Source organism: Colletes gigas, unplaced genomic scaffold (genome assembly GCF_013123115.1).
Source record: "Colletes gigas isolate AHSC1104 unplaced genomic scaffold, ASM1312311v1 Colletes_gigas_Sc00080, whole genome shotgun sequence".
Classification (NCBI taxonomy): domain Eukaryota; kingdom Metazoa; phylum Arthropoda; class Insecta; order Hymenoptera; family Colletidae; genus Colletes; species Colletes gigas.
Genome location: NW_025106708.1, coordinates 142,759 through 154,687, shown reverse-complemented (window position 1 = coordinate 154,687; position 11,929 = coordinate 142,759). Strand labels below are relative to the sequence as shown.

At 34.0% G+C, this 11,929-nt stretch overlaps 2 protein-coding genes across 10 annotated transcripts; one reads left to right on the top strand and one right to left on the bottom strand.

The window, feature by feature from the left end:
• Positions 1-64: 64 nt before the first annotated feature.
• On the top strand, positions 65-6,796 carry LOC122403858 (E3 ubiquitin-protein ligase ariadne-1). Of its 9 annotated transcripts, none has more exons than XM_043407636.1 (9): positions 66-557; positions 1,357-1,646; positions 1,969-2,241; positions 2,429-2,602; positions 2,685-2,750; positions 2,883-3,098; positions 3,177-3,734; positions 3,818-4,044; positions 4,238-6,796. In XM_043407636.1, the coding sequence occupies exons 3-9, from the start codon at positions 2,035-2,037 to the stop codon at positions 4,317-4,319; spliced, it is 1,530 nt and encodes a 509-aa protein (XP_043263571.1). In that variant the 5' UTR covers positions 66-557; positions 1,357-1,646; positions 1,969-2,034; the 3' UTR covers positions 4,320-6,796. The 9 variants fall into 9 exon arrangements, with proteins under 9 accessions (XP_043263577.1, XP_043263573.1, XP_043263575.1 ...); XM_043407633.1 differs by adding an exon at positions 781-864 and having other exon boundaries at positions 1,357-2,241; XM_043407642.1 differs by lacking the exon at positions 1,357-1,646 and having other exon boundaries at positions 65-466.
• Positions 6,797-7,137: 341 nt separating this feature from the next.
• Positions 7,138-10,203, bottom strand: LOC122403862. The gene is made up of 3 exons (XM_043407647.1): positions 9,533-10,203; positions 8,617-9,081; positions 7,138-8,270 (listed from the first exon to the last, which is right to left on the bottom strand). Exons 1-3 carry the CDS (start codon positions 9,857-9,859, stop codon positions 8,151-8,153), a joined length of 912 nt encoding a protein of 303 aa, XP_043263582.1. The 5' UTR covers positions 9,860-10,203; the 3' UTR covers positions 7,138-8,150.
• Between the last annotated feature and the right edge of the window lie 1,726 nt (positions 10,204-11,929).

Here is an 11,929-nt window from a genome sequence, read left to right as displayed (position 1 = left end):
ACTAGATCATATTATTTTAGGAAAAAATTATGATAATTTCCGGTTCTTTGTAAACATTCTTAAATGTATTCAATATTTTTATAAAATAGTGTTTTTTTAACACGCGTTGGATATATAAATAAATGTCAGAAAATTGTGCTCTTTGTAGAGACGCCCATGTGCGTCAGCTGTGCGCCGCGTACGAAGCATACTTCAAGTAGTTGACTCAGTTAGTAAAACGGCACTTGGTGACGAGACATTTTGTTGTCGCGTCACAGATAGATTTTCAATTTCTTGGATAGTATTGCGCGAAATTTTGTGTCTAATTGTATTCATCGACCAAGCTAACCTTAATTTCGAACAGTGAGCGCAGAAAAGGATAACAGGAAATTTAAGTCGATCGTTGAAGAAAAGACATGGCACATACTACTATGGACGTGATCGCAGTAATCGAGCTATAAGCTCGTCCATTCTTTCATGGCAAATGGTGCATTCTGGTTTAATTTATGGTTTTACCCGATAAGCCTACTTATTTGGTGACTTGCTGGGTGCAATGGCTGAAAAGATTGTTGTGCATGGTAATACATCTTATAAATCTGTGATGTGTTTCAACATCGATAAATTTTCGAGGTATCGCGTAAAGTGTGTTTAGTGTTGTATTTGTTAAAATCATCGATTAAATTGGATGTCGTGCTGCCTAACTTTTGTTAATTAAAGAAGGTCGAAACAAATATCGAAATAAGCTAAAAAGATTCCTTCGCTAAACCTTAACATTTAAAAATTGTTAGGAAAATATTTCAGGTTTGATGGCTATGTAGTTATATCCTAAATATACGATATAACGATTTGTCATGTAATACAATTTATTATTATTACCATCTTTTCGTGAGTTAATAAGATGTACATTTTATTTTTGTTATTATAATTATAGTTACAATTACTTATATAGATTTAACTTGAATACTATCATTTTAAAATACAATTTTTGTCACAGAATTTATTGTAATTAACAAGTTACAGCTTTTAATTACAGCTAATAAACTTTCTATAATATTTCTTATTTAACGTAAAATATAAGTTTTACAACAATTGAGTATGGTAGCAACTTTAAAAATGTTTGCTTCAAAAGAATGTAATACCTATGTTACATCAAAACAGATTTCGATTATTTTAACGTTTATTTTAATTTATTAACCATTAACGAGATTAAATTATTAAATTATTAAATTTTAAAAGAAAAATATTAATAAAAACTAAAGTAAAATATAAAATATCAATTCTATAAACGCTAAACGGTATTGGATAAAAATGTGTAAAGAAGGCTTCCAATTGGCTAAAGGCACGGTAACTCATTCATCGTTTTTGCCGTGACTTTAGCATTTGGTGTAACAGCTACCGGAGTTCAACTCGGATGTTTTGGCAGCTGATTTAATCCTTGCTTACGAGTATCTTAGAAATATTTTGAAATTTGTTTGACTGTACGTGTTAATAAACGGATTGCATAGTGCTGTGACAGTAAATTTTATGTGATACTATTAATATTAAGTAAGGGACAACGTACGATAAAGCTTCTTGCTTTATTCGGGAAGTAGAGAACGATGACGTCATGTGCTGAAACATAAGCTGTTTTCACCTTGTTCCGCTACGACAGTATTTCGCGGGTACAGGTGCGATATATTTCTTTGTGGTATTGAAATTTTCTTGAAATCCATCGAGCGAAATAGTAAAATAATTATGTTCGTGCTAGTGTTATTATTCGACCCATAATTATTTAATAATCTACGAAGCCCGAGTTAAGATAAAAAATGTGCTAATGTTCTGTTTTCACTTAACTGTGACACATACTTGTTAGTGATTTCATTGTTCCCAATCTATGTTTACTGTGTAGTTGAACAAACAAAACAAAGTGTACACAGAAGGCATGAGGTTTTGTAGATGGAGCATCAAATACAATGATTGTATCTTTTGATAGCAACATTTTATATACAGGTGTAAACGATACAAAATAAAAAAAAATATATCCGTGTTTTAATTACTTCATAAATTAACAATACAATGGATTCCGAAGAAGAAACGTATGACGATGTTGATTCTGGCAATGAATCCAGCGGGGACGATGTGGATTTTGCAATGGAAATAGAAGCAGAAAATCCAAGAGAACGAACAACAGATGTTGACGATTATCCATTTGAAGTTTTGTCAACAGAAGAGATAGTGCAACATATGATTGATTCTATAAAAGAAGTAAACACAGTTGTAGAAGTATGTAAAAAAATGTTTTACTTCTTAAAGTTAAATGAATAAAGTATGAAAAATGTACATGCGTATATAACAAATACCTGTTCTTTTAAAGCTTTGACAATCACAGTAATGCTATATACAACAAAAAATAAATTATATATTATATTTAAATTCAAGTATAGTACATTATGATTCAATTGTATTGTAGATACCAGCGACAACCACGCGTATTTTATTAAATCATTTTAAATGGGATAAAGAAAAATTAATGGAACGCTTTTATGATGGTGATCAAGAAAAGTTATTTGCCGAAGCACGTGTTATAAACCCATTTAGAAAGGGTCCATTAATAAATAGAAATCAATCTTCTCAAAGCTCTCTAGTAAGTAAGCTCTCGTTTCTTTGTTTTCCATACATGAACAACACAATAGAGATTTCAACAGTAATGTATTTATAATTTGTAGTCTAGAAGAACGTCAACAAATGGTACTGAAGAATGTGGAATCTGTTTTATGATTCAACCATCTGCAGTAAGTGTACATAATTTATATTTAATACAATGTAATGTATATATTTGAAATTCATGTAATAGTGTAGAAATTTAATGTACAATTATATCTGAAATATCATCTTCTAATTATATATTTAAAAAAAATAATTAGATGATGACTGGACTTGAGTGTGGACATCGTTTTTGTACTGGTTGTTGGGGAGAATATCTTACAACTAAGATTATGGAAGAAGGGGTTGGTCAAACAATTGCATGTGCAGCACATGCTTGTGACATTTTAGTTGATGATGCTAGTGTTATGCGTCTTGTAAAAGACTCTAAAGTTAAACTGAAGTATCAACATTTAATAACCAATAGTTTTGTGGAAGTAAGTATTAATGTTGTGGATTTTTATTAATTTGAAAAATTATTATTAAAGTATACTAATTATTATTTTGATCTATAGTGTAATAGGTTATTAAGGTGGTGTCCATCTCCAGACTGTAATAATGCTATAAAAGTACAGTATATAGAAGCAAGATCTGTGACTTGCAAATGTGGACACACATTCTGTTTCCATTGTGGTGAAAATTGGCATGATCCTGTAAAATGTCATTTACTACGTAAATGGATAAAAAAGTGCGACGACGATTCAGAAACATCAAATTGGATTGCTGCAAATACAAAGGAATGCCCTAAGTGTATTGTCACAATTGAAAAGGATGGTGGATGTAACCATATGGTATGCAAAAATCAAAATTGCAAAACTCATTTTTGTTGGGTGTGTCTTGGGCCTTGGGAACCACATGGATCTAGTTGGTATAATTGTAATCGTTACGATGAAGAAGAGGCTAAAGCTGCGAGGGATGCTCAAGAAAAATCAAGATCTGCGTTACAGAGATACTTATTTTATTGCAATAGATATATGAATCATATGCAGTCATTGAAATTTGAAAGTAAACTTTATGCAAGCGTAAAAGAAAAAATGGAAGAAATGCAGCAACATAATATGTCATGGATCGAGGTAAAGTTGATCAAAACTAAGTGGACAATAGCATTGTGCAAGTGCGTCATTAGCATTAAGATGAATCGTAATATCATTTTCAGGTGCAATTCTTAAAGAAAGCAGTAGATATATTGTGTTCCTGTAGACAAACTCTCATGTATACTTATGTTTTTGCTTATTATGTGCGAAAAAATAACCAGTCTGTGATTTTTGAAGACAATCAGAAAGACCTGGAGGGCACAACAGAACGTCTCTCGGAGTATCTTGAAAGAGACATTACAAGCGAAAATCTTGCTGATATTAAACAAAAGGTTCAAGATAAATATAGGTAAGTTTAGTTGTATTTACGAGAAAAATAGTATTTTAAATAGCATATTATTAAAATAGTGTTAGCATTTGGGTATTCATAAAAGACAATTGAAGTAATTTGATGTGTTTTTTAACGTTAGTATGTCATTGATAAATAAAAACTAAAATTTACAGTTAAAGTATATACATTATTATTTCTCTTATTTTTCAAGATATTGCGACAGTCGGAGAAAAGTGCTTTTAGAACATGTACATGAAGGTTATGAAAAGGACTGGTGGGACTATGTGGAATAGAGAGCTATACCAGCTTTATTTTTTAGGGGTGTGAGACAAGTTTTCTTTCTTGTCACTTTTACCCCAACTGTGATAAATCAAGAAAGCTGACAAGAGACAAAAACAGAGCATGTCACTAAGTGATTTACGTGTTAGATATACTTTAAACACAATGATCTGTGGCAACACATATATCGTTATGAATTTTGAATTTATTAAAATTGAATCCTATCAATATCAGGCTAAATGTAAAATACTTTTGTATTAATTACTGAAGCTAATTTGCGCTTGCTGTGTGCTATTCATCGTTCCATATTTAAATTCTTCATAATATTCAGCCTTGCAATATAATATTTTCAAATCTTAAATGAATTTCATATACAGACACATCGGATGATAAACGATGGTACAAAAGATATCGAGCAGTGTGTTGCAGTACTGAACAAAAATTTATCTGAAATTTGCTTAATATATTTTAATGCCATAGTGTAATAATACAGTGCACTTTTTCATAATACTGTAAGATTCTCTGAAAAGGTATTAATTGAACTTTTAAGGAAAGACTTTTCAGGAGTTCTTTAAATAGTACATGGAAAGGTTAATATAAAACTAGAATACTTTAATGTGTCTCTTATTCTCAGTCCTGTGCATTCGATTTATGAAGAAATAATTGAATACGACAGGCTATTGGTGCAAATAAGACTTATAAAATACTTTAACATTTTGCTCTATTTTGGACAGCAATACGTCCAGGCTATAATTGCCAATCTTCATAAAAATTTAATGAACGTGAGCATGTCGTCAGTATCGTGTACGATTTTTTATGTTTCTTTACAATTTACTTTATGTTTACTACTCTTTTTTTTACATGATGATATTTAAAGCAATTATTCTTACAATTAATAATTCATGTACATATAGGAACAACAAAGTCAAAATTAATCTACACTTATGAAAACAAAAATATTCAAAATATTGATGGAGCACGGAAACTCCTTGGTAAGGGTACAGATTTGTATCTCGATAAAAATTTTGGAATCATTCTCATCACTGTTTATGTTCATTTAGTGTAAATGGCCCGACAACTCATGCGGTTGGTGGCTGTGTATATAGGACAGATCGATTTCTGGAATAAAATCGTCTACCATACTCATTAAAAATCTCCAAGCGAACCGATCGTGCGTCTTTTGTCGAGGAGTTTTCGTAAAATTCTAGATCGTTGGTTTGGAATAAATTGAATTTGCATAATATAAAAGGGTCCAATATTTCTAGGAAGTTGTAATATACACTGTTTTAATTTTAATATATTAATTAACAAAAGATTCAATTTATTAGCATAATATTTAGATTACAATGTTTAATATTCATTATATGTGATCATACATTAATATCATTTCATAATTTTGTTTGTTCGAAACTTGAAAGAAAAAAAAAAAAAATTCAGCAACTCATATTTTTTTTTCATGACAATATTGTCGCTTGTGTTCCAAGTTTATTCAATTGTGATATTCTCATAATGCTGACGATATGTTTCATATATCACTAGCCAACTAATTCAAGGTTAATGACCATGATACAATGATCACTTATTGTTATTTAAGTGGGGAACGAAATAAGAGTTCCGTTTTGTACAGTTACATAGTTATATATTCATACATAAATGCATAATACATACGTATATATAGTTGTAATATCAATATTAGCAAACTTAAAGTAGAAACATTTGAAGGTTTATTAAAAAAAAAGTTGTTGATTCTTACTATTATCCACGTTAGAGAATAAAAAGTAAACGCAGTTGTTTTCTGTACAGTCACAAAATTTGAGTAGAAGTAAGAAAACTGTTAGATATATTCACAGGAAATTATTCTCTAGTTCGTGGTTTTGTATTGTGTATTCATGTAATGCATAAAATTATAAATAATAATCATGGAATTACCTTTTTTTATATTCAAACGTAAGAAATATTCAGAAAAAGCTTAAAAAACTTACATGTAATCCGTGTAACAATTATTCGCCCTTAAAGTCATCATACCATATTTATTAAGACGTGTGTGATAAATTTGAGCAATCAGTTTTCGACTTCTAAATTGTTAAATATATCCGAAGAAGTTAACAACTTAATCAGTACTAGGATCTTTCAACAGTGTCAAGAATTTGACATTCAAAAGCAACAGCGTTACTCGAGAAAATATTCTGTCTGGTTTTTTATATTTAGTAATTTTCAATTATTGGTAATATGTACACAGAAACCACGTAAAATTGTGTATTTAATTCTACAAACAAAAGATCAATGCTGCACGCTGGTACTTTAGTAATATTATCTCGTTTGTTCAAAGAGTAAAAGATGCAAGTCATATAATAGTACTCTCAATATTAATCATGTAGTTTAGACATTTTTTGGTTTTTAAATACTTGCATTCTAGTATCGATCGATAAATCAATATATTTTGAGTAGTACGTAGATTGTATTTATGTTTGAATAAGTATACTACTTTAAATAAAACTATACCAATATCTGCAAAATATATTTTTAATAATTCTAGTACTAAAATATTAGTCTTCTTTTAAAAAAAATATCTTTTTCAGATTAATTTGTTCGATACAGATAAGCTTTTGCATCCTAAATTATTATTTCATTTTACTTTTTCTAGATATTAATGACATATATAAATTATTATGATTAAGAATACTTGTTTATGAAATTGACAGTGACTTTGTTTTACATCCACTTATTATTTTTTATTATCAAATATATTAAAATCTGATATTTTTTATTACATATTTTAGAATATAATATCGATACTATTTAACACGTATAATCGATTAATATTATATTAAATGCGACCGTTAAGCGTAAAATAATATATTAATATTCTCAATAGAAATGATTAAACATGTTTCGTAAAAATAGCTACTCTTATCGAATTGTCGAGTCTTCTCCAAATTTGCTAAAATTTAATATTCGAAAGTTAAAATGATATCGTCGTCTAAATACTTTAATAATACAAAATGTTTAAATACACGCATGCAAAATGTAATCGTTATATGATTCTGCAGATGACATTTTTGTTACAGGTTTATAAAATAATTGATACAACTAAGAAATCTGATATTTTGTAGAAACATTTATTATCTCCGAATACTTGCATAAAATTTTTGCAATGTTATTAGAAGCTATCGTATTTAATATTCATTGTTGTTTAAAAATGTTACCGTATATGTAACGAGTACTGTCATATCGATTGCTTTTTTATAAATTTTAAGCGTCCGCGATGGTCTTTGAATGACGAGGAAATTTATTATTTAATATATTTTCTACCTAAAATAAATTATAAATAAATATACTTAGATTGCTTCTACCTAAATTCAATATAATTTTGAGATTCTTGTTTGGCATAAATATCTGAAACATCAATTTTGAGTATCGTATGAAATTAGTTTGATAAAAACATCTAGATTAATATTAAATAAGATTTGTTTTTACTAATTTAATTAATCCATTGAGCTGCAATTATTACAAAATACGAATATAATAGGGAACTTGTATCGTTATTCTTCGCTCGTGCTACATATTTGTTGCAGTTACGTAAAAAGTAGAATGTTTGTAATCCGAGCTACATCGATATGAAAATTGTATGCACTGCAAGGATGATGTTAAATTTACATCCTGCATTTGTTACAAATGCATAATAAAAAATGGCTTTCGAATCACACAATTCCACTTTCTGTGCCAATATAAGAGTGACTTATAAACCCTTAGAAACTGATTTTAAGCACATTTTGGCAAAATATAAGTACGCTAAGAGGTCTTGTGCAATATTTAGCCTGTACTACTTGATTTGTAAGGGTATATCAGGAAGTTACGGTTAAAATTGTTGCGACCAAACCAAGAGTAGCACCTGTCATCAGAAGGCTTCTCCAGATGGCTCCGCTTATTTCTTCTGCCACAGGATATTCTATACAAAGCTGATCCTGAGAAAGCATAATATGCATATGTATACAGGGTGTGTGGTAATTGATTGTACAAGCAACAATATAGTGTTTCTAGATAAAAAAATGAATCGAAAATATAGAATAATGAAAGAAAAACTAGATTGTGTCTTGACCCAACAAATTTCTTTGTACGTTACATGTATTTCTGTTCAGATTAATTCTATTCAGTATCTGGGGTATACAAAGGGCAAGATGTTTATTTTCGAAATCGATATTTTGATTAATTTGCTTTTAATGACATCGTCGCATAAGAAATGGCCGTAAATGTCATACTTGCTCATTTTGGTTGTCAATTTTATTAAATATTTTTATGTATAATACGTACCCATCCTCCGTATCCTTTGATAAAATGCGCAACTTTCTCGCCAATAAATCGGGAAACGTACAGTGGTAATTTTTTCTTCAGAGCATGCATTCGTCTGTCTCGTGCCCAAAGGGCGAGCCTGCCTATAAACGCGTACAAACAAACGATCCTTGCCCATGTAACTCCACCATGTAAAAAGAGCTCGTCCGCGACTCCCATGAACGCTTCGTACGCCGTGTCCGGTACAACGTTTAAACGGTTTACCATACTGGCGAATAAGATACTGTGCTTGTTTAACATCTGATATACATTATGTCTCATGCTACGAGATATCGGGTCTCGTGATATAAGATAAATATCTTCTTTCAGTAGATATCGTATCACATCGTTCGCCAAACATTCCGCCGTGAATTCGATGGAATCCTCGCAGAGACTGTACCGCTGAGAGGATGAAACTAATTGCGGGAAGAGATGTTGCAGCCGAATCTAAAAAAGAGACGAATTCTTATAACCCGATCACATAGCAATGAAAATCTTTTGAAATACAGAAATTTGTAGGAGAAAGCTTGATGACAATTCAACGATTAACGGTGCTTCGGTCTCGTTGCATCGAGGTTCGGATAATTAGGTACGTTAAACGATCTCTCTGGACCAAATTGATGTCGAAATTTTCTTCGTACACGAGTCCGAGAAATTCCGATGGGTAAAACGAAGGACGTTCAATTCGATGGTCCGACGTTCCGGTATCGATCTTCTCGTTTTAAATGCAGGTTACGAACTTTCTCACATGAGCGAGACGAAGAGAGAGGGGAAAGAAACGCGCGCAAAAGAGAAACTACAGAGTAGTCGGTTAGGTTCGAGAAAGAGGAACATAGAGCTCATTGACAGCCAGCAGAGATTAAAGCACGCAACACCCGGCAATCGTGCGTATCGTTACCTGACAAACTTCGATGAAAGACATAGCGGTATTAGCGGTGCCGATAGCATATCGGCACAGACCACCGTTATCGTCGGCAATCGCAGTTCCAACGCCTCCGCCACTGTTACAATCGTCGTCGGCAATCACAGTTTCACCGCTTCCGTCGTCGCAGTCGTCGTGGTCGTTACAGGCTCGCTCGCTTGGCGAATTCCTGTTACCGGGGGGATCGCATTCCAGGATGCCGCCCACTCTGGAATGCGGTTCCCCCCGCACTGACGCGCCCTGCCCCCCTCCGTCCGCGCCGAGGATCTCATTGTTCGGCGGTGCACCGTCGTCGCCGGCCATCCTCGTGCACGACCGCCCGCACTGATCTCTACGAGGTACCGGCTGTCCGTCCGGCAATTGTGTCTCGCGACCAGATACTCGTATACCTACGGAATCCTCGTGGCCGCGTTTCCTTTTCCTTAGAACATCGCACCGTGCTCGAGAGACTGGTGAATCGCACGCTCGAAGCGCCGGGTTAACGAGCACCGCGCACACCAAAAATTTTTGATTTGCCTACCCCGGACGACGTAACGCTCTCTACTTTCCCGCGGCCATTTCCGAAGCCGAACCCATACCCGCACCCCACTTCTCTCTTCCTCTTCTATCCCTACCATACCTTTGACGTTTCTCACCGTTCCACTACTCTTCTCTTCTCCATCGTTGGTGTATAAGTACTGCTCTCTACGCAAGCACACGTTTTTCACACGACCATACAACGTTACCGCCGACTTCTATGGATCATTCACGTTTTCTCCCCACCATTCACTACCGGCGTATTCCGGCACGCGGTCTACACTTCTATGCACCGTCTCACACATACCCATCAGCTACGCCTAGCGACGAGACGGATACGATACCTACCAAAACTACTTGAACAATTCGGTAGTACGAGGTGTGTAAATTAAGTAATGAGACTGATTTTTTTAAATTTTTTTATTCGAATAGAATTACAATTCAATATTATCTCCCTCAAAATAACTTCCTTGGGAAGGCACGTAGCGCTGGAGGAGCCGATCCTTCCATTCCTCATAGCAGTGCTGGAACTCGGATACTGGTATAGCCTTCAGCTGGTCGGTTACAGCCGCTTCAATGTATTCGAGTGTCCCAAAATTACGTCCCTTGAGGTAATTTTTCAATTTCGAAAAGAAGAAGAGTCAGGCGACTAAAGAGACTGAGGAGCCACAGGAATGTTTTTACTAGCCAAAAACTCATTTACCGAAATTGCTGTGTGACAAGGCGCATTGTTGTGATGCAACACCCAGTTGTTCTTGATGTTTGGCCTCACACGCATGACCCTTTTTCGAAGTTTTTCTAAAAACTTGCGGTAAAAGTGTTGATTGACCGTTTGGCCTTGAGATACAAATTGTTTGTGGACGATTGCCTGGCTATCGAAAAAGCAAATCAGCATGACTTTTGACTCATTTTTAGAACGCACTAGAAAGAACAGTTTTACGAAAACAATTGCTACGGACAACCAAATGACTCTAGCGGGTACAAACTTGTATCAAAGGCATATCACACGTTCACCTACCGTCTCTCCATTTTCAGGATTTTTCAGTAAAGAGAGTGTAGTGAATTATGGGATCATGGTATGGGAATGAGCATTTTTCAAGTTGGAGAATTGTTGGAAATTCAATGGATAAATTCGACTATTTGAGTATTTTAAAACAAAATCTAAAACAGAGTGTAGAAAAATTAAATTTGGAAACAGATTATTATTTCCAACAAGATAATGATCCAAAACATACCTCGTATATTGTTTGCCAATGGATTAGTTTTAATATCCCATATACGTATGTTATCAACTGCCCTCCCTTCACAATCTCTGAACCTGAATCTCATTGAGCATGTGGCGTCGCCTTCCATGCTCGCCACCAGAGGGGTCGCGCTCTCACAAGCGCTCGACCGACCCCTCGGTTGCTATACATGTATACAATTCTCAACGACTTCCCAATATCCTAGTCGTCTAAGGCAGGGCTTGCTAGAAAACCGTACGGATGAGTCCACTAGCAGGCCCGGACGAAACGCCCCACCCCTCGTCGTTTCCTTTTCTGTCTTATGAAATGCTCCGTATTCTACCCGCAGCAAAGCCAGCGCCACAAGCATCTCTTTAGATAGATTGAACTAAGAAGAAAAGTAAAAAAGAATAGTGTAACCCCGGTGTGTGTGATAAAAAAAAGAAGAACTTGGTGATGTGTGGTGTAAGCGAGAGCCGCGTTTATGGTGTGCATTCGAGTTGCGAAAAAGACGGTGTATAGCAGAAGATAATTTACAAAAAAGTTCAAACAATTCAGAATAGAGGCAAAAGGATATACAGAGGGAAACGAGAAGTGAGTGGGGCGGAAAGTGAAGGGAGTGGTAAAAAGGAGT

Bases quoted from the DNA above. Each gene is read 5' to 3' on its own strand.
- LOC122403858 (XM_043407642.1), top strand. From the start codon at position 2,035: ATGGATTCCGAAGAAGAAACGTATGACGATGTTGATTCTGGCAATGAA. The intron at 2,603-2,684 runs GTAAGTAAGCTC...TATAATTTGTAG, and splicing joins AATCTTCTCAAAGCTCTCTA to TCTAGAAGAACGTCAACAAA. The intron at 2,751-2,882 runs GTAAGTGTACAT...AAAAATAATTAG, and splicing joins TTATGATTCAACCATCTGCA to ATGATGACTGGACTTGAGTG.
- LOC122403862 (XM_043407647.1), bottom strand. From the start codon at position 9,859: ATGGCCGGCGACGACGGTGCACCGCCGAACAATGAGATCCTCGGCGCG. The intron at 9,082-9,532 runs GTAACGATACGC...TCTCTTTTTTAG, and splicing joins CTTTCATCGAAGTTTGTCAG to ATTCGGCTGCAACATCTCTT. The intron at 8,271-8,616 runs GTACGTATTATA...ATGCTTTCTCAG, and splicing joins TCAAAGGATACGGAGGATGG to GATCAGCTTTGTATAGAATA.